General features: G+C 39.9%; 1 protein-coding gene across 1 annotated transcript in view; it reads left to right on the top strand.

Annotated features, from left to right (window-relative positions):
• Nucleotides 1–224: 224 nt before the first annotated feature.
• Nucleotides 225–22356, top strand: part of LOC111159069 (abhydrolase domain containing 5) — a 35689-nt gene continuing 13557 nt past the window's right edge. The window contains 5 exon segments of the mRNA XM_022521451.1: nucleotides 225–251; nucleotides 2983–3100; nucleotides 3103–3292; nucleotides 15449–15534; nucleotides 18262–18634. Coding sequence (XP_022377159.1) covers nucleotides 225–251; nucleotides 2983–3100; nucleotides 3103–3292; nucleotides 15449–15534; nucleotides 18262–18634 — 794 coding nt within the window.

Genomic DNA, 22356 nt, shown 5'->3' with positions numbered 1-22356 from the left:
CTAGAATCCAGCCCTTAAGGGACAATACCCTTCTTTCCCAACCCTACTGTGGTAGAGCTCTTAGTTCCCAGGCCTTTACTCCAAATTTTAACATCATAACATCAGCGCCCTCATCAAACCCCGCCTTCCATATAATCTTGACAACAACTTGGAACCACAGAACACCAGAAGGAATGTAGAGAATCATCCAGTTTCAAATTCTCATTTTCATAGCTGAGGAGTAGATGATCGAAACCTTCTTGTCCAACATGGTAACCATTAACCACATGTGGATTTTTATTTTTATTTTTTTATTTTTTTTAAGATTTTATTTATTTATTTGACAGACAGAGATCACAACTAGGCAGAGAGGCAGGCAAGAGAGAGAGAGAGGAGGAAGCAGGCTCCCTCAGAGAGCCCAATGCAGGGCTCGATCCCAGGACCCTGGGATCATGACCTGAGCCGAAGGCAGCAGCTTTAACCTACGGAGCCACCCAGGTGCCCCCACATGTGGATTTTTAAATTCAAGTCAATTAAAATAAATTAGTTAAAATAAAAAATTCAGTCACACTAGACACATTTCAATGCTCTATAGCTACATATGACTCATGACTACTTTACTGAACAGTGGGATTTAGATAATTTTCATCATAAAGTTCCAGTGGTTGTGCTAGAGCTTTGTTATTTAAAAGGTGGTGTGCAGGGATGCCTGGGTGGCTCAGTCATGATCCTTGGGTCCTGGAATTGAGCCCCACATCAGGCTCCCTGCTCTGTGGGAAGCCTGTTCTCCCTCTCCCACGCCTCCTGCTTGTGTTCCCTCTCTATGTCTCTCTATCAAAAAATAAATAAAATCTTTTTTAAAAAGGGGGGGTGGTGTGCAAGACCATAGGCATCACTGGGAGCTGATTAGAAATAGAGAATCTCTATTAATTAATAATTAGGTCCCATACCAGACCCACAGAATTGGAATCTGCAACTTAACAATATCCCCAAAAAGTCCACATGCAGATTAGACTCTGAGAAGCCCTCATCATGTGATTCCCCTCCCCCAAGGTCATACAGTTGGTGTCCGCGCCCTTCCCTTGATCCAAGTATCATTTTTCCTTACTATCCCTCTTCCTCCCCCTCTCCTTCCCCTTCCTTCTCCTTCTTTTTCTTCTTCTTCTTCAAGATTTTATTTATTTATTTATTTTAGAGATTGAGTGAGAAAGAGAGAGGTCCTTGCACACAGAGTGGGCAGGCAGGGTGGGGAGAAGGGCGGAGTGAAAGGAAGAGAGAGAATTTTAGGCAAATCCCACACTGAGAATAGAGCCCAACATGGGGCTTGGTCTCATGCCTTGAGATCATGACATGAGCCAACATCAAGAGTTGGATGTTTAATCAACTGGGCCACCCAGGTGCCCCATCCCATGTCCTTATTATCTCCCTACTATACTTACTTTCTCACTTTGTTTAGTTACAGCACTTTATAACCATTTATAGGTCAGTCAGGCCATTGAAGCCCTAGAAAACCCTCCATGTTTCAGCCTCATTCTGATTTGCAGACTTCTGATAAAGGCCCAGATCCCTACAATGGCATTTTCCCTAGAAAAAATCCTTCTTGGGATTAAAGCCGACCTTGGAACCAGTAGGGCACCAATCATCAGTCTGTGTGGTACACTTAGCTTTGGTGATATAACGGCTGCATTTAGTTTTTTGGACTCCACAGCCCGGGCCTGCAGAGCAGACCATGCACTTGCCTTAAAAGTATCACAACCTGACTATCCGACTGGAGAGTCAAAGTAAGTCCTGATGACCTTCCAACATAAGCACTCTCATTCAACGTAACTGGATAGTAGGTCACTATTTAGAAGATTTAGTAGATTTAGAAATAGCACCAGGTTGTCCTAGAACTTTGAGAGATCTGGTCTCAGACCTTTTTAGTACATTGTTTTTCAGCTACTAAAACATAGTGGACTCATAGTAGGCGCACAGTAGATAAGAATGGATGAATGATAGTGAAGGGAAGGGAAAAATTCTTCTCTACCTTCAAGGTCTTCCAACTGGACTTAAATTTCTATGAGACAGATTAACAGGAGAAAATAATTCAGTGGTTTACTACATGTACACAGAGGCCCAATAATGAAATTGAGACCTAAAGAAATGACCAAGGCAGGCAGTTTTTATGCTTTTTAGACAAAGAGACAATGTATCTGTGAAGAATTGACAGGATACAGAAAACTTAGCTTCGAAAACTTCAATTAGTAAGGAATTCTAAGCCGAATTTGGGCTGGGGTCGGAAATTAGTAAAAAGTAGATAGAGTTGTTTATAAAGCCTTCTTGGCTCTAAATTTCCCATCTCTGGTGATAAGGCTATCTCTTTATGTACATCCTGGTGCACAGAGGGTACCTATCACATGGAGATTTATTTCCTGTTTTCAGGAGGGTCTGAGTGTGCTTTCTACATAGATTCTCTTAAATAACTTTTATTTAAAATAGTCAATATGCTAAAGTAGCACTTCTGGGGGTAGCCTGCCTTTGGCCCCTGTTGTAGGGAGAGGTATAATTACAAAACCAGGCAGTATCTGATGGCTAAAAGACTTGAAAACGGGTCAAGAATGTTGACATTATGTTAGTAAATCCCTCTCAAGAACTCTAAGTTAACCTAAACACTGACTTTAGATCCCTCCAATATATATACCGCGGGAGGCTAATGGCAGTTGCTGGTTCTGGCCACTATTATAACCCCAGCACATCAGTGAATATTGACTTTAGAGGCTTGAGCCACCTTTTCCCCTTGGCTACCCACCTGGAGGGACCGGCTGGCGGAAGGCCAGAGTTCTCTCCACTGCTGCAGTCCCGTTCGCCAATGCAGCGTCTATCTGATACTATCTTAGCTCCTCCAGCGAAGGTCCCAGGGTAATTCCAGAATGCCTGCCTCGTGCCCAGCACTGACAGTTAATATTAGCGTTTGATGCATTAACACGGGTATTACTGAAGCCACTTGCTACCTAACATTTCCAGGTGAATCTTACGGGTTCCAGGGTTAACAGCCCCACCCAGAACCCACACGGGATCGCGCCAGGCATTAGGGCGCACGCGCAGCTGGTGAATGTGGGTGGAGAGACCCGGGCACGCGCGCGCGCGCGCGGCCGCGTCGTGCAAGTGGGAGGGCGACGCATGCGCGGGCGCCGGTGGCCTTAAGGGCAGCGGAGGCTCTCACTGTCCCAGTCGGCCTGTCAGCCGGCTTGGAGGCGCGGTGCGGCGCTCGCGCGGTGACGGCGGCCATGGCGGCGGAGGAGGAGGAGGTGGACTCGGCGGACACCTGCGAGAGGTGAGTGCGGCCACGACTTCGTGGGGTTCGGGATCGCTCCTTCCACAGGGGCCCAGGTCGGGCCGGGCGGCGTAGCCGAGGACTCGTACCCCGGCCTGCCTCTCTGTCGTCCGGCCCGGCGTGAGACCGCGCTGCGCCCCGAGGACGCCCCGGCCTGGCTCTGTCCCTGCCGGGCGCCCCCAGGCGCGGAGGCGCGGAAAGGGTGTGAATCCTACCCGGCCGCGCCGCAGGACCTCCGCGCGGAGGGGCCGCCGTGATGTTGTGTAAGCGTCTCCGCGGGCTCGGCTGCAAGGGTGGCCCGACCCACGCCCGGCTCGTCATCCGGGGACTCCTCGGACCCGCGTGCCCCAGGACAGCCGGCAGGCGGTGACCGGCCATTCTCACACCTGCCTCGAGCCAGGGGAAACGGCTCAGTCCTTCGTGCACTTCGGAGCGCGGCTTCTGGCTGCAGGTGCGCCCTGTTCTCCGTCCAGCCCGGGACGAGAACAAATGCGCCGCTTGGGCAGAACCTCCCGAGCCTGGGGGAAGGGGCGGTGCTTCCCTGGGGCTGTCGGAGATGGAGAACCCGAAATCGTACTGGAAAGTGCAGGAGATTGGGGGGTGTCGGGGAGAGGAGAGGCGCAGCGAGAGGGAAAGAGGTTTGAGGGTGTGGGTGTATAACTTTGGGTTTCAGAAAGCGTTTAATTTATAGATACTTAGTAGAAAGAATGTTAACACTATATGGACAGCAGGTTCAGAATTAATAATCTTTCAGCGATCTTCCTTTGTTTCTAAGTGTTGTGGTGTTACCGGAGAAGTGGGTGTGTTTGCGTCTCAGAACACATGTATATGTAGAAAACTTTATGGAATTTGGAGGGCAGATGTCCAACGTGAAACTTTTTGATACACAGACATACTAAATTTAAATTATTCTCTTCCACCTGTAGCTAGAAACTTCGTGCCCTTGTCAGTAGACAGGTAACAATTAGTGGAAAAATTAAATTATGAATATTATTGCCATATTTCTCAAGGCTGGTCATTTCCTTTGGAAAGTAAACTTTTATGTTTCTGTATATATGTTTAATATTTTGATAATTCTACTTAAGATGTCTGGAGAAACTTGCATATGAAACATAACCTAAATGATAAAGGTAATATGGAGTACTATGAAAGCAGTTGTATTTGGAAAGATAGGGGAGGGGGTGAGGTGATAGTTTCGAAATACTAGAAACTAGGTTCTTCCTTTGAAGTTTGTTTACATTATGAATGGGTCCATTGTTTTGGTTTGTTGATAAACTTCATTGTTGAGGTAAGATGGGGAATGTCCTCATGTGGACACAAGTAGGAACCTAACTGGTAGCTTGTTCCCACCTAGTTTGTCATAACACTTTTTTATCTTTCTGAAACTGCTTTTAGGTGGACTTTTTGGTCACCATATTCTTGTGGGGCCCTGGAGTCCAGGGCATGACTGTGAAAGGAATTTGTGGATGGGGTGATGTCCCCAGGTCATTGGGGACAGACTATAAAATATCTTTAGCAGCTGAACAGCTATAGTCCCATGACAGAGGTGGGCCTCCTTGGTACTCTTGGCAATGTACTTAAGCAATATCCAGTGTACATACTAGTGTAGTCTTCTTAACTGTACCAAGCAAGTACCTATCCTGCGAGGTGTTGCCTAAATGTGTTTATATTAAACCTAAGATCAATCCTGTGTGCACAGTATTTCTGTCCATTTTTCATTTGCAACAGCAACTGAAAGGGCTACCAGGAGCCCACTAGTGAGTGGCAGAGCTGAATTGGAGCTCCCCAGGTGTCTAGATTTAGTTTAATATCCTCTGCCATATCACTGGTGCTTCTTGGTAGAACTGGGACTCAATGAGGGATGTTTGGTTCTTGTCTCTTTTGCTTCCTCTCTTAACACTTTGTTACTTAATCCTTGCACTGATACAGAGCTTTTTTTTTTTTTAATTTGGTTAATCAACTGGAACTATGCCAAGAGCCATTAGAGGTTGTGAGAAAATAGGTCTTTTATCAAGTTCTTGATCTTTAAGGCACTTCAGGTTTAGATGGGGAATTGACATTAACAAAGGAAACAATTATAAAAAGGTGGAGGAAGGCTTTTTGGCACATATGAATCTTGTTTTTTTCTTTGTGATTTTCTCAGTGAAGACAGGCATGCCTGGAAGCCATTTTGCTTTCAACATCTAACCATTTTCGTTGCAAGACAGTTGAGAAAGCTAAATGTGACAAGAGTAGGGAAGACTTCTGTGAATTGCTGCAAGGTTGTCCCAAAGAATGATTAAGTTGAATGATCTGTTGAGTTTAGAGGAAAGCTGTGACAGAATTGCTCAGCTGCAGAGCAGACAGTAAAATAGGTGGTTTGCAGTGGTGTGTTGGAGTTGGCTTGTACTGGCAACCATTGCTAAACTTTCAAGAATTTTGCCAACTTTTGCCAGCTTGAAATCAGCCATGGTGGTAGTATTTGATATAAATACTCATTTATATTGATACCATAAAATGCTACAAGTAAAGGATTTTTTTTTCTCCCCTTCTCCTCCAGTGGGTTTACCAGCCACCTACTGGATTTACATTAGAATTTGACTATTGTCCTTTGCCTTGGAGATAAGATAGTGGATTTTGCCATTTTTAAAAGACCGCTAAGATCAGTGACTCCTCTCTGTTGCCATCTCTCCTTCCCAAATCCTTGCTACCCGACTTCTTAAGAATCACTGCAGTTCTCAATGGTACATTCTAGCGGACTTTTTTTTTTTCTGGGTACTTATCTTCCTTGGGTCTTTCTCAGTATTTGACACTGTAAAGTTAGCTTCTCCTTATTGAAATTCTTACCAGACATTATAACTCTTAAGACATTTTGCTTTATCCCTTAGCCTCAGATCAATAGTCACTTTTATTAGGTTCTCTTTTTTTTTTTCCATTCTTTAAATGTCACAATCCTCCAAGATTCTACTTCTTCTTTCATCTGTGTTTTCATATTTTGTCTTGTTTACTTTTACTCTTTGAAGCATCTTTTCTGTGGAGAGAACTAAAATCTTATTCTCATGATGGAGCCCTTTTCAGAAATCTGGTGATGTTTCTAATTGTGTGCCAGATGTTTGCACTTTATTCCTCAAATGTAAAACGTGCAGATTTGGATGTCATTTTCACCTTTCTTCCCCTGAACTAAACAATACAAAGAGTCCAGTTTTTCCCTTGACTTACCTATTTTCATTAGGGTGCTTATATTCTTCTGGTCATCTGGGTTCAAAACTGTGGCCTGATTTTTCACTGCCCACCTCCATCTTCATGGCCCTGAATACCAAATCTACCAAGTCCAGTAGATTCTAAGTACATCAGCTTTCCATTTCCAGTGTCTCCTGGAAATCACCTCGTTCTGACCCTACATATTCCCTTTTCTGGTTTATAACAGGCTTTAATTATTTATTTATTTTTCAAGATTTTATTTATCTGACAGAGAGAGAGTATGCTAGAGCACAAGTAGGGGGAGCTGGAGCCAGAGAAGTAGGTTCCCCACTGAGCAGGGAGCCCAGTGTGGGGCTCCATCCCAGGACCCTGAGATTATGACCTGAGCCAAATGTAAATGCTTAACCAACTGAGCCACCAGGTACCCCTATAGCAGACTTTAATAACCCATTTAAAATAACATAAATAACATAGGAACCCAAAGTTCCTATGCTTTCAGCATAGCTTATTTCATCGGTTACTTTTCTCTCCCCAAGAGGCACAGTCTTGTTTGTAGCAGCTATACACAGTGGCTTTATTACAGGTGCTCAGCCTGACTTAAAGCCCTTTGTAGGCAGCTTGACTCTTACCTGCCTTCGGAGCATTATTTCCTCCCTGTGCCCTGGGCTCTAGCCAATCTTTCATTGTTTCCCAAACAGGTTCTTTGCTCATCCTATTTCCCTTGTCTTGATTCACATGGTTTTCTTTGATCCAAAACAGATTGTGATCTCCCTTCTCTGAAGGCCTATAGTATTTTCCTAAGCTTTCTTTATGGCACTTATACCATGTTTTGTAGTGTAGTTATTTGTTTTGTCAGCTCATTGGGGTCAAAGCTTTTGTCTTACTCAAATGTCTGGTAAAGCCTGAATGGGTTTCATAAATAGTAAACTTCAATAAATGTTTATTGAATTAAACAGTTCAATATTGTAAATTTATGCTGACACAAACATTAAGATAAAATACCTAGTTATTATATATTTTACAGCTTTATAACCTGCTATTTTTCACCCTAAGATATTCAAAGAACATCAAAAGATGTTCTTTGATACACTCAGTAAGAATTCGAAGTTTGAATGTGACGAGGACAACAACTAAGATCATAAGCTTAAGTTATATTGGGAGGTTAGGAATATGATTCTACTTCTTGACCTTGGGTGAAACAACTCATACTTCTTTATTTTGCCTGTTCTTCAAAATGCCAGTCACAGACCCAGCAAAATGGAGATTTCAGGCCTGTGAGGAAGAACTTAAACAAATGTAAAGTCCCAGGATGGTCCACTTAATAAAAACAACAGTGGATAATACAATTGAGAATTACAGATGACTCTGAATGGAGACCTTAAGGATTGGACTTATTTGTAATAGCCATTCAGAAATATTATATTGTTAGATTTTTAGTCTAACCTCTTTGTTCTATCATTCCTCATTCCTGATTGTGAGTCATAAAGAATTATGTGGAAAGATGATTTTATTAAAAGTTATTATTCAGTTTGAGACTTGGGATTTTTAGTTTTTATCTAGTAGATAAACTTATTTTAGAAGTAACATGAAATGCCACTTGGATTTGTTAAGCAGTGTAAATCTAAAAGTACACCTGTAGTTTTCTTTTAAGTGTGTTTGGTGCTGTGTCTGACTCCAGGATGGTTTGTTTACTGTATGAGAGAAGGTAGGAAACAACTGGGGAGAAAATATCACCAGCACATAACTGTGTCTAAAATACTGATTCTCCAACTCTGGGTCTTTCATAGTTACAGGTTATAGGGAGTAAATAGTTAAAGAATGTGAATTAATGTGCTGTAGTATATTAGAGGGCTTGATTGACCTAATGGTTAGTGATAATTCAAATCATGTGAGCTATTATTTATTTAAAATGAAAGGGCATGATAGGATTTTCCATTACCCAGGAAAGGCCCTTATTTGCAAAAGTGTTGTAATGTCTTATTTGAAAGTTGTTAATCATTCATTGGTTGAGGAATTATTTCAGAAGAATATGTATATTCATACCTCTCTTCAATTTGGATATTTACAAAAGAAACAAAACCTCATAGTTTCTCTAAATGAGAGAGACTACTGTACTTAGAGTAGGATAGAGAGCAGTAATAAACAACTTTTCTCTCTTGATAGTACCAGTATAGAGATGGAGGCCATTTAAAAAAAAATTGTAATATAATGAAATCCTCTTTACTTATAACCTAATTAGAAATGTTATTTAAGTGGCCAACAGTGTGTGGAAATTGGCCAGACTTTTGTATATTTTCTTCAGAAATCTTTGAAACCTGTTTCACAATATTTATAGATTGTGCAATTCAGGTTTGGTAATACTATAGATAGTCAGCTATGCCTAAGAGAACAAAACAGGGATTATAAGGAAATGTAAATGTTGATGGCAGTAGGGTATAAGTACAATGCTATTTTATTTATTTATTATTTTAAAGACTTATTTATTTTACAGAGAGAGAGAAGGTGAACACAACAGGCAGGGAGAGTGTGAGAGGGAGAAGCAGGCTTCCTGTTGAGCAGGGATCCCAATGTGGGGCTGGATCTCAGGACTCTGGGATCATGACTTGAGCCGAAGGCAGATGCTTAAGGACTGAGCCACCCAGGCACCTGAGTACAATGTTATTTAAAAAAAAAAAAAAAAGATTAGGTAAGGTCTCCTGGGTGGCTCAGGTCATGATCCTGGGGTCATGGGATCAAGACCCGTGTTGGATTCCTTGTTCAGAGGGCTGCCTGCCGCTCCCCCTGCTTGTTCTCTCTCTCTATGATAAATAAATAAAATCCTTTAAAAAAAAAAAAAAAAGATTAGGTAGAAAGTTAAGAGAAAAAATTCAGTGTTTTATCGCTCGAACTCAGGATGTTTAAAATCAGATTCTTAAGTTAATAAATTCTGTTAATGTTAAGCACATCTTTTTTGTCTTTCCTTAGAATGCCACCTCTAGTGTAGTCTTTCAAGATTTTTTTTTTCTTTTAACTTGGAAGTCTGCTCACTAAAAAGATTCTCTATATTTATTACAGAGTTATAAAGCAAGATTCCTTGTACTTTATTATTATTATTTTTTTAATAGATGCTTTAGGGCTTAGATCCTCAGCCTTGCTGAGAGTTAAGTGCTCAGCTGATGTGGCTGCGTAGAAAACCTTTTGGTGCACTTTTTCATACGTCTTCCTGTTGTTTTAAATAGATGTAGTCCCTATGGTGAATGGCTTTTTCTTTATATTGCCATTGATATTTGGGTTGCTTCCCAAGTTAGGGCCTCAGTAGTGGATGATGGTGTTTATTGATTATCTGTTTAAATAAAACAGGGAAATTGAGTTTTGCTTTTCTGTTTATGTTCCAAAGCTGTGAGGAGGAAGCCCTGTATCTTGTTTACTGTTTTGTTTCCTTGTTTACTGTTTTATAGCTGGGCCACATGAATTTAATTTTTATTTTAGATTTTGTGACCTTGCCAGATATCCAGCCATTCTTCTAAGCTTCAGTCTTGGGTTCTTAGTTTCAGTCTTCCGCACACTAAGCCTAGAACAACACCGGAGGACATAGGAGATTTTGTGGAAGGGGCAGAGAATCTCTTTGAAGATGAGTTTAATTTACGTGGAATACAGGAGATGAGGCTGAGTGGGTGTTTTGGAGGGTTGAAGCAATAGATGTTGCAAGCTCAACTGTGGGAATTTGAGAACAAAGGGTAATCAAGTGAAGAACAAAAAAGATAGACCGCAGCTTTTCTTTCACTGTTTAAAAATGTTTCCTTGAGCCAGTTATGTGTGTGGGACTCAATTAGATAGAGTATCTCTAAGAAAGAAGTAGAAGACAGTTTCTCTAAAACATTTTATCTGGTTTAGGCAAAGGTGATTAGACAGAAATATTATCAAGGCTTAGGAGAAGAGAGGAATCTCTACAATTCCATTGAGTGAAAATAAAATATTTTACTATGCTTTGTTTATGGATTTTTTCAGTTTAAATATACTTCAGAAAAACTCCACTTAAAAACAATTATCTGCTTTGATGAAAAAGTTGCTGAGAAAACCTGAAGAGGGTTAGTGGCTCTTATGGTTGTAGAGCCCTGATTTTTAGTGTAATGCACTAGACTTGCAAACATAAAAACATTATTTTGCATTTTCTCTTTGCGCTAAGCCTATCGCTAGGAGGCAAAAATGAGTGGACAAGACATCCTATCCTTTGAAAATTGGTTTTGTGAGGAGGGTAGGCATAATTCCTATTGCAGGCTGTTATATAACATTTTAAACTTGAGGCCCTGTACTTAGTAGGTATTCAGAGAATGTAAATTTTTTTTAAAGACTGAAATGAAGATTGCATTTGTGTTTTCTTTGCCCCAACCTGATGGCAGTTGGAGCAATAGTAGACTATAGTTCATTTGACTTTTTGTTTTGTTTTGTTTTGTTTTGGTTTTTTTTTGGGTACTGACCTCTGATTCTCTCTGGCAAAGAACTGTGCTATGATTTGAGGGCTATTTAAGAAAACTGATGAGATTGAGTTTTAAGTAACTTCCTCTGGTACTAGCTCATATTTTTGTGGCCTAACATAGACTTTGATGACCATTCCTGGTCAATGACAAAACAGCTTCAGCTTAATAATGTTTACTTTTTAAATTTTAAGCTCCAAAAATCATGAGATTCTTTTAACTGCTTGTTAACAGTGGTTTTTTTTTTAAACAATTGATAATTGTTGCATGATTGAAAAACTCATTGCTAAAACCTTGAATTGTTTTTCCTTGATAATTTATAGCTTTATATATTTACAAATAGACTAATAATAATGTTTCTAATAATAATGTTTCTATTATGTTTTTACCTTGATAATAAGTTTTATGAAACATTTGTGGGGGATGCCTGGGGTCGTATCCTCTGATCTTGTTAATGTAGAAGGTTTGAAACTAACACAGAGAACATTTGGAATGGAGCCTGGTTATAATGCAGGCTATTATGTATCTTTTTTTTCCATGCAGGCCTAAAGAATGTGACTTTGTCCTGTGACTTTATCCTGTAGGTCATGATAGCACCTCACATATTTTAAGGAAGGTAGTCACCTGAGAAAAAAGGTCTTTGATGTCACTTGGAATTAGATTTAAATCTCTACTTGTATCATTTCCTTACTACCTTGATACTCTTGGATCTGGTGCTTAACATTCCTAAACCTTTTCAGATCTACAAAATCTGAGTGACTTGGATTGAGAATATATCCTGTGTTGTGATTGACTTAATCATTCTGCAAAACACTTATCAAGCAGCTGTTCTACCTAATACCCAGAGAAATTCTATAAGCAGACAAATGTAGGATGAGCCTACAAAGCTTAGAAAAAGCTGGTTGTTAGAGCCACCCATCCAAACTTAGCACAGTTCTCTACTCACACCTATTCTTATTCATGTATTATTTATGGTTATTAGTGGTACCTGACTCAGAAACCTAGGAATCCTCTATTACACATTTTTTCTATTCAACCAGTTATCAAATCCAACCTGTTTTACTTATTTCTTTTTAGCATAAAATTGTATTATGATTAAATGCTTAAATCTTAAGTGTTCATTTGCTGAATTGTATAATCCAATCACCTGTTAAGATAAAGAATGTCACTATCATCCCAGAAGATTCTCTTAATACTCAAGTGATCCACTTGTAATTCATTGTAGCCAGTACATTTCAGATGGAGCAAAAACTTCATTTATAACATCAGTGTATAATAATATGCATTGGTGAACACAGAGTTCTTACCGTTAAGGATCATACAGTTGGGTAAGGATATTGGTGAGTAAATAAGAATGTTGTAATACAACTTGAAAAGGAAGAGAATAGATCTTGAGAATTGGGTGATATCCTGCTATCCTGATCTAATCCAGTTTGGGTATATCGGGAAGGGGGAATGAAATCTAATCTGAGGTTGGTGAGAGGTATAATGGATCATGAAGAGAAGGGGAGATGCATATTCCAAGGATATTCAGCACCAGGAAGTGAGAGAATAGGGAATATTGTATGGCTAGAAAACAGAGACAAAAATGATACTTCGAGTGTCAAGTAAAAGGTTGGAATAGGGCTGTTTCCTATTGAAGGTCAGCTAGAAGTAGCCTTACCTTTGAGGTAAGGAGTCATGCAAAATGACAATTCTTTGTCAATTTCTATTTCTGAAGTACTTTTTTTTATTTTAAAGGTTTTATTTATTTGACAGATCACAAGTAGGCAGAGGTTGGGGAAGGGGATGCAGGCTCCCAGCAGGGAGCCTGATGCCAGGTCTCGATCCGGGGACCCTGAGATCATGACCTTAGCCAAAGGCAGAAGCTTAACCCACTGAGCCACCCAGGTGCCCCTCTATTTCTGAAGTACTTCTGAACCTTAGTTAAAACTCTTATTTTAGGTATTACTAATTAATGCCACATAATTTTAGTGAATTGTTTTGTTGTCATCAGTATAATGTCAACTACCATTTGTTGGATGTTTAAATATTTTATCTTGGAACACACTTCATGCTTCATATTTGTGGTAGTCATCCCCAAAGATAATAGTCTCCAAAGCTGAGTCCATTTTCTAGTCCTCAGAACCTGTGTTTGTTTTTTGTTTTTTTTTTTTTTAAGATTTTATCTATTTATTTGACAGAGAGAGACCTAGCAAGAGAGGAAACATAAGCAAAGGGGGTGGGAGAGGGAGAAGCAGCCTCCTTGCCTAGCAGGGATCCTGGCACGGGGCTTGATCCAGGACCCTGAGATCATGACCCAACCTGAAGGCTCAACCAACTGAGCCACCCAGGTGCCCAGAGTGTTACTTTACATGGCAGAGATTTTGCAAACTTCCAATTTAACCAATTGAGTTCGAAACTGAGATGGGGGCACCTGGATGGCTCAGTTGGTTAAGCAACTGCCTTCAGCTCAGGTCATGATCCTGGAGTCCTGGGATCAAGCCCCACGTTGTGGGGGGAGGGGGTGGTCCCTGCTCAGCAGGGAGTCTGCTTCTCCCTCTGACCTCTTCCCTCTCATGTTCTCTCTCTCTTAAATAAATAAAATCTAAAAAAATAAGAAACTGTGAGATGATCCTGGGTTATCTGGGTGGGCCCTAAATGCAAGCACTAGTGATTCTATAAGTGAGAGGCAGAGGGAGATTGCAAACAGGCAGGAGAGGAGAAGCCACACAGAGGACAATGTGGTAATGGACACAGATAACTGGAGTGACCCTGCCACCGATAAAGAATACCAGCAGTCACCAGAACCAATAAAAGGGCGAGGAATAGATTTTCCCCAGAGCCTCTGTTGGGAGTGTGGCCCTGAATAAATTTCTGTTGTTTTAAGCTCCCAAGTTTGTGGTAATTTTTAGAACAGCCATTGGAAACAATGTGTTTGTTATCTCAGAACATACATTATGCATTTCCTTATGTGCATGTGCTCCTGCCCTTTCCTTCACTGGGGATGGCTGAACTGCCACTCTACCTGTTGAAATAATCCCATTCATTTTATGTAGATCTAGCTCAAAAGCAACTCCCTGATGCTCTCAAGAAGAACTAATCACTCTTACCTCTGTTTGATAACTGATGTTCCGAATGACAGTAGGTGCCCAATAAATACTTGTGGAATGAATTAATTCCATCATGTAATTATAGTTGCTGGGTCACCTGTTTCCTCCATTAGATCCTGCCCCCTTTCATATAACATTGTATAAGTTGAAGGCACACAACCATGTTGGTTTGATACATTTATATATACCCTTTATATGCTGCAGTATGGTTATGATTTAGCTAACACCTCTATCACATCATGTAATTACTATTTCTTTTTTGTGGTGAGAACATTTAAGATCTAGTCTCTTAGTTTTGAAGTATACAGTGTTATTGACCATAATCATTATGCTGTGCTCTAGATCTCCAGAACTTACTCTTTGTCTAGTTGTAAGTTTGTATCTTTTAGCCTGATTTATTTTTAAATATTCCTTGGCCTTATTTTCTTGTCTCCATCCCTGTTGCCAAAGCCTTGGTTCAAGGCCATACCTCACATCTGAAACCTGTAGTAGTTTCTTTCTTCCTACTCTGATTCATTTTCTCTTTCATCAGAAAGCTTTCACTTTAAATACTCTTGGTCAGGTGCTAACGCCCTTGCTGTCAGATGAGTGCTGGAGCTCCACATTAACCCAGATTGTTAGGATAAGCCTGTAGTCTGTTGCCACCGGGCCAGGAGTTATAGCTTATCCTCTCCTTGGCTGGCTATGAGCAAAGCCTGTCTGTTCCAGCATCCCATTCCCATACCTTTCCTTGCTCGTTGCCTCAAGCTTGATTCCTTGTTCTCTTTTTTAAGCTATCTTCTGCCAAAGGCCTTGGTCATTCTTTTCATCTACTATTTGTTGGATCCCAGAGATGTTCACTAACAGTTAACCCAGTCACTCTAGGCAAGTTATACATAGGCCAAACTTCTGCATTTGTATTAGGGGTGCATTCCCACTCTGAACCATAAACTTTGAAGCTTAAAAAAAAAAAAAAAAAAAAAAAAAAAACCAAAACCAATTTCCTTTTTAATAAAATTTTCTCTTCTCTCAACCTTAAGATTTTATACCTGCTTGTGAGCCTACCATTTAAGTGAACCCACTCATGGTCTTTACCTTTTCTGCATTTCCACCCTGGTAAGAGGCTTTCTTACAGTGGGTTGGGGTGAATGCCTTTTTTTGTCTTTTCTTGTTCTGCCTATTTTTTATTTCTGCTTGATTACTTGAAGTCTGATTATCCATAAATATGGATTTTGATATCTACTTGTAGGTTCACAGGCTGAAGTTGAATGTCTGTTCCCCAGTACTTTACCACAATAACTTTGTATGTATTAGGTGGATTCTGCCAGATGTAGATAGCTTCACCATCACATGGACAGTAAATTTCCTCTTTTGCTTTTCTTCAAATGTAACAGTTTTAAGTTGAGAAGAGCATTAACTTATGTCTTTGTATTTTCTTTTTGATGTTCTAGGTCAGGATGGCTAACTGGTTGGCTTCCCACGTGGTGCCCTACATCTACATCACACCTTAAAGAAGCTGAAGAGAAAATTTTAAAATGTAAGGTTTTCTTTTTGTAAGTTGCCTGAGCTGTTTGCTAAGATCACACTGCCCAGAAACTGGAGATAAGATTCTGTGGTGTGTTAGTTTGTTGGCAAAAGTGCTTTTTCCGCGTTTCCATGTCATCAACAAGTACAGAAGTGTTGGAAGGCAGGGGTTCTTAAACTTTTGGTCGTGGGTCCCTGTTATACTCTTAAATTGGTAAGGGCCTTAAGGAGCTTTGTTTATCAGTTATAGCCATGACTCTTTACCAATTAGAAATTAAAAGTGAATTATTTGAAGTATGTTAATTTATTCATTTAAAAATCGGAACCCATTATAGGTTAAAATAAATAACATGTTTTCTAAAAATAACTACTTTTCAAATAGAAATACAGTGAGAAAAGTAGCATTGTTTGCAAATCTCTTTGATTTCTGGCTTAATATAAAACAGCTGGATTCTCATATCTGCTTCTGCATTCAGGCTGTTGGTAATCACATCTAGTGATCTCTGTAAAACTCTGCTGCATACCCATCAAAGAATGAGCATGAAAAGTTATCTTAGTTTTGTTATGAAAATAGTTTTGACCTCATAAACCGCCTGAAAGGGTCTCAGGGACTCCCCAAAGGCCCCTGACTACAATCTAATAGGCTCTAGGTGTTCCAGAATAGGTAGCTTTGTAGAATGGAGCAATACTGGAGTAGAACAAGATAACTTGGTCCAGGCCCAGATATGCAACCAGATGATATCAGCACCTTAGGTAAGTCACTTTCTCAGTTTCCCATTTGTTATCTGTAAAATGAAGAGGTAGGGTGATCTTTAGCGTTCCCTCTGGTTTTGGTTTCCTAGGATTTTTTTTAATTGTGCATTTTAGTGGTGTGGAAACCTTTTTACAAAATTTCTTATGAGCAGTGAAATTTACCCAAACTTGTACTGTCAGGGCTATCCTGGTATCTTTGGGTATACTTTTTTTTTTTTTTTTAAGATTTTATTTATTTATTTGACAGAGAGATCACAAGTAGGCAGAGAGGCAGGCAGAGAGAGAGGGAAGCAGGCTCCCTGCTGAGCAGAGAGCCCAATGCGGGGTTCAATCCCAGGACCCTGAGATCATGACCTGAGCTGAAGGCAGAGGCTTTAACCCACTGAGCCATCCAGGCACCCCTTGGGGTATACTTTTAAGCAATGGTGCTAATTGTGTAGTTTTGTTCTGCTGATATATTTTAGGCGTGGATTCAGAGGAGCAGTTCACATACATGATTATTGTGGATGTATGTGCAGATGTTTGCCCATGTCTCCTTTTCATTCTCTGTACCACAAATGGATTTTATTTGTGCATTTGAATGATTCAGGAGTAAGCGACTGTAACTGACTATATCCATAGGAAGAGATAGTTAGTCATCTTACATGCATTTATAGCATGAAAATAAATTTCTATTCAGTCTGTATACTTGGGTAATCTTGTTCTCTACAAAGCTGGAAAAGTTGACATTATGGTTTACTAAAATAAAAAAAAATCTTGTCAGAAGATATAAAAGGGTGCTAGATGCTCAATTTATGCATTTTACAAACATAAGGATTCCCTACTGCTAAATTCTAGGGATGCAAATAGGAATGAGAATTGGCCCTTGGTTCAGTATCAGATGTGAAAGCAAGTGACTTGTAATACAGTGGGGTGAGTGAGCTATCTATTAGAGGTTACAGATGGTTTTTATGGAAATATGCACACATCTGTGTACAGAATGCTGACGTGGTTTGGTTTGGTTCTAATGCTGCTAGATCATCTCTTCTAAACTGGTATAGCATTTCCCCCCATTTGGAGGCTTGGGCTCTGTTAATATTCTAAGTGAATGCTAGGTTTCCTCTTCACTGCTACTGTGTGGTACAAAACCCAAGATTATTTCTTTGGCTAAAGCACAGAAACTCCCAGTTCTCCAGTATTTGTCTTCTGCAGATGAATATGCACAAATAAGTGCTTTATATGAAGTGTCTATATTCAGTTGATAATTTAATGTAAAGGAATTTCAAATTGGTTTTATCTTTAGTCAACTTGGGGGAGACTTAAAGTATTGAGTCCTACAGCACTGAAAACAAGTAAAAGTTTTTATCTACAAAATTGCGATTATTTCTATTTTCTAGGGAGATTGTTGGACTTGAACCCACACTACCTGGCACCTCATGCCAGGACTTCCTGCCATACCCTGTCACCTCTTTCCTACTAAACTTTGAAGTGACTCAGGATTTCAGTTAGGTGTTCAGTGCAGATACTGCTAGTGCATCCTTAAATTCATGGTTACTTTTTAGGGAAAAGTGAGTCTGACTTCAATCTTCAGTGATTACTCTTCAGCTGTTAGACAAATTCAAGGTATTCTTTTGTTATTGTCTCCAAAGTTAGAGACCTTCAAATAATGTGTCCCGTGAGCACTGAGTTCCTCTCTCGTTCTAAGAGTGTAAGACCCTCATTTGGTGGATGTGAAAAGAGCTAACATGACTTGCCAAAAGACCTTGGCCACAGGTACTTGAGAGTTATCTGAGATAGAACTTCCCACTTAGGTGTAATATATGGTAATTGAGAATTACTTGTTTGAATAAGATGTAAGCTTTTTTTTAGGAATGAGCTAATAAAGGCTAAAATCATATGAATGGATACCAGATAATTTCTAGATTATTTATTTCTGATTTCCTTTAAAATATTCCCCTTCTCAGAAGTAGTAAAGCTAAGCAGAATTTCTTTTTTATGTTTTCATTAGGTGTCCCCTGCACATACAAAAAAGAACCTGTTCGTATTTCTAATGGAAATAAAATATGGACACTGAAGTTATCTCATAATATTTCAAATAAGACTCCACTTGTCCTCCTCCATGGTTTTGGAGGTGGACTTGGACTCTGGGCACTGAATTTTGGAGATCTTTGCACCAATAGACCCGTCTATGCTTTTGACCTGTTGGGCTTTGGACGAAGTAGTAGGCCCAGGTTTGACAGTGATGCGGAAGAAGTGGAGAATCAGTTTGTGGAATCCATTGAAGAGTGGAGATGTGCCCTAGGACTGGACAAAATGATCTTGCTTGGACACAACTTGGGTGGGTTCTTGGCTGCTGCTTACTCACTGAAGTACCCATCAAGGTAAGTGAAACTGACAGAAGAGAGGCACCCAAGTGCGAGTCTCTAGTTCTTGTCCTTGGTGGTGGTTGTCTGAGCCTTACAAGACAGATTCTCTTAAAGGAGGTCAAATAGCCACAACCAATGGCCAATTTAGTAGCCAAAATAATGATGTCAGGGTTTTCCTGTTACACATGCTACACGTTGGTAGAAAGCTTGAGAAAGGACTTTCTATTTGCCAAACTTGGAATGTCTACAATTTAAGCCGTAAGTAAAAACTGTTTTGGTGGTATTGTTTATCATTATTGTTATCATTAGACCTATGGATTGAGCAGTCTTTGCCTAACTTTTCCAGGTTATAATAAGCTCTAAGACAAATGAAAGGTGAGAAATTAGAAGCCCTGTGTGCCAATGATATCTTTGGGCTAAGAGCAAATCCTTCAACCTTGAAGCTTTAGTTTTCTCACTTATAAAGTACAAAAGATATATCTGCAAGTTGTATCTGACAGGGCTTTTATTATGCTGTGCCCTACCTTTATGGCTACAAAATTATTTTTCAAAGTAATTGAATTAATGACTTCAGAATTTTGCTTCAGAATCTTGTAATATCTCCTATCTTTACCTTATTTTCTTATACTATATCCTATTGTTTCAACTCTGATTGGAGGTCATTTGAGTGCTAAGAAAATAGAAGGAAAGCTTTTTTTTTTTTTTTTTTTTTTTTTTGCTTAACTTTTGGAAAGAAGAAAAAAATCATTTTATGTTGCCAATGTATTTTTCCATTGGACTAATTTTTAAATCCAAAATTGCAACCAACTTTGACACTGAAGTCTGTGAATAAGAAATGGGATGATGATGGACATTGGGGAGGGTATGTGCTATGGTGAGTGCTGTGAAGTGTGTAAACCTGGCGATTCACAGACCTGTACCCCTGGGGCTAATAATACATTATATGTTTATAAAAAATAAAAATTAAAAAAAAAAAAAGAAATAGGATGATGGTTATTTTCAGACTGCACATATGTACCTGTGAAGCTGCCCCGTTGCATAACTCCAGGTGTGCTGTTGACACAGAATTTGAAATGTAGAGCAGCAGCCCTGTGTAACTGAGGTTTTCTTCCCCTGGAACAGCCAACTTTTTCTCTGTAGATTCTTTATCTCAACTTCAGCATTAATACTTGGTTTTTCTGGAGAGTTTGTAGTTTTGTATGTGTTAGATGGTGTAGTCTTGTCACTTGGCAGACCCCTTCTCTCAAAAGAAATTCAAATTTTCTTTTTCTAGTTGGCTTTTAGGGTTTACTGTCTTTTATTGTGTTCTATTCCCAATGGAAAGTAAGAGAAGATGAAATGGATACCTTTCTGGCATAAGATAACAGGGCCATTGGGGTGGGGGTTGGTTGGGCTTTCTTTGTTTCTTATCAGGAGTTTATTATGTCTATCTTGTGGTATTTATTCCTTGGCAACGTGATACAGGACTATATGGGTTAGACTCTGGCCATGAAAGCCCTAAGTCTTAGAATCCTGACCTTTCATGGCTATTTATTATTTGTCAGTTGGTGAGGTTTTCATTTGCAGTTATGAAGTGCTCTGAAGAAATCAGTGATTCAGAAGAGAATGAACACTTTGAAATAATCTATGAAAGAGAATAATAACATAGTTTGAACAACATGGTGGGCAAAACAGGTATCTAAAGCAAAGTCAATGATCCCTGCATTGGGATGACTACATTTTAGAAAATGGGTTCTGAATGCTTGTAGCTAATGCTAGGAAATAAAACTAAAGTACTATGTCAGGACCAAGAATCACTAAGTATTAGTAAATAGATAAATATGAGAATGCTTGAAATAATTAGCATGTTTTAAATTGGCTGAATTTTTAGAAGAACTATATAGACCGTGTTGGATATTGAAGCCTGTGTTCTTCACTGCATAATTTGTATTATTTTTTTAAAAATTTCATTCCTTAAGATTTAATTTATTTATTTGACAGACAGAGATCACAAGTAGGCAGAGAGGCAGGCAGAGAGGGAGAGAGGAGGAAGCAAGCTCCCCACCGAGCAGAGAGTCGGACGTGGGGCTCGTGGGACCATGACCCGAGCCAAAGGCAGAGGCCTTAACCCACTGAGCCACCCAGGCGCCCCCATAACTTACATTATTAAACACAAGTTCATTTCAAAATCATGAGATTCTCTGAATTTTCAATATCCCAAATCCCGAGTGAAATTCAGTCAGACGACTGTGGTTGGCACATAGTGGGTGCCTAGTGTTAAATGAATGAAACAAGGAAGCCATCGGACTGAGGTGGCTCTAATGCTCTGGTGGCCTACATAAGCAAACCAAAATTTAAGCGTGTAAGTACTTGAAGGTTATGAAATTAAAACCTAGGAACAACCAATCACGAATAGCCTAATGGGCTTTAAGCCAATCAGATAGTTTCTTTGCTTCCACACCTTTTCTATGTAAGTCTTTATTCCACCTTTCTTGGTGGAGCACACCTAACCACTCAGGTATGGCACTGCTATATTCAAATTGATTTTTGCTCAAATAAACTCTTAAAGTTTTCAGTATGCCTAGTTTATCTTTTAACAATATTAACTGAGGATGGAGCTACGTGCGCTAAATGTCTCTTACCTAACTCACTTGATCCAGCTTTTCTAAAAAGTTTTTTTTTGTTTTTTTTTTAAAGAGCAGTGTTAAGTTTACAACAGAATTTAGAGGGAGGTACAGACGTTTCCCAAATAATTCCTGCCTCTACATGTGCATAGCCTTCCCCACTGGGACATTTTTATTGTGCTGTCATGAGATTAAAGTAAATCTTTGCTTTTCTGAAAGATTTTGCAGGGAGAAGGATGAGAAGAGGGAGGAAATGGTCTACTAGAGATCAAATGAGATTCATTTAATTTCCTTCACTCACTGTGCCTTTTTCCTTGTCTCTTTTTTTCTCCTAATGGACTTTGAGAGAGCTACTTCATTCTTTGCCTCCTCAGGTATATCAAATGTATTCTTTCCCCCCCTTTTTTTTTCTTTCTGAAGTAAAACAATTTCTCCGTAATTTACTTAATTACTGTTTCTATGCATGCAGGGAAAAAAAACAAAACTTTTTTTTTTAAAGATTTTATTTATTCATTTGACAGAGATCACAAGTAGGCAGGCAGAGAGAGAGGAAAGGAAGCAGGCTCCCTGCTGAGCAGAGAGCCTGATGCGGGGCTTGATCTCAGAACTCTGAGATCATGACCTGAGCCGAAGACAGAGGCTTTAACCCACTGAACCACCCAGGTGCCCCACAAAACTTTTTTTTTTTTACTTAGTCCAGAGCTATTTCCGTCCTCATTTTATGGGCAGCCCCATTCTTTTATTCCTTGTTTGCTTTTGTTTTTTAAGATTTATTTATTTGAGAGAGGGAGAAAGTATGAGAGTGCACGGGAGTGAGGGGAGGGGCCAAGGGATAGGGAGAGAGACTCTCAAGTACACTCCCAACTGAGTGCAGAGCCTGACACCATGGTTGATCCCACGACCCTGAGGCCATGACCTGAGCCAAAGTCAAGAGTCAGAGGCTTGGGGCGCCTGGGTGGCTCAGTGGGTTAAAGCCTCTGCCTTCGGCTCAGGTCATGATCCCGGGGTCCTGGGATCGAGCCCCGCGTCGGGCTCTCTGCTCAGCGGGGAGCCTGCTTCCCTTCCTCTCTCTGCCTGCCTCTCTGCCTACTTGTGATCTCTGTCTGTCCAATAAATAAATAAAATCTTTAAAAA

Source organism: Enhydra lutris, unplaced genomic scaffold (genome assembly GCF_002288905.1).
Source record: "Enhydra lutris kenyoni isolate GAN:26980312 unplaced genomic scaffold, ASM228890v2 scaffoldscaffold66, whole genome shotgun sequence".
Classification (NCBI taxonomy): Eukaryota; Metazoa; Chordata; class Mammalia; order Carnivora; family Mustelidae; genus Enhydra; species Enhydra lutris.
The sequence above is the reverse complement of the archived record's forward strand: the minus strand, read 5'-3'. Positions and strand labels throughout refer to the sequence as shown.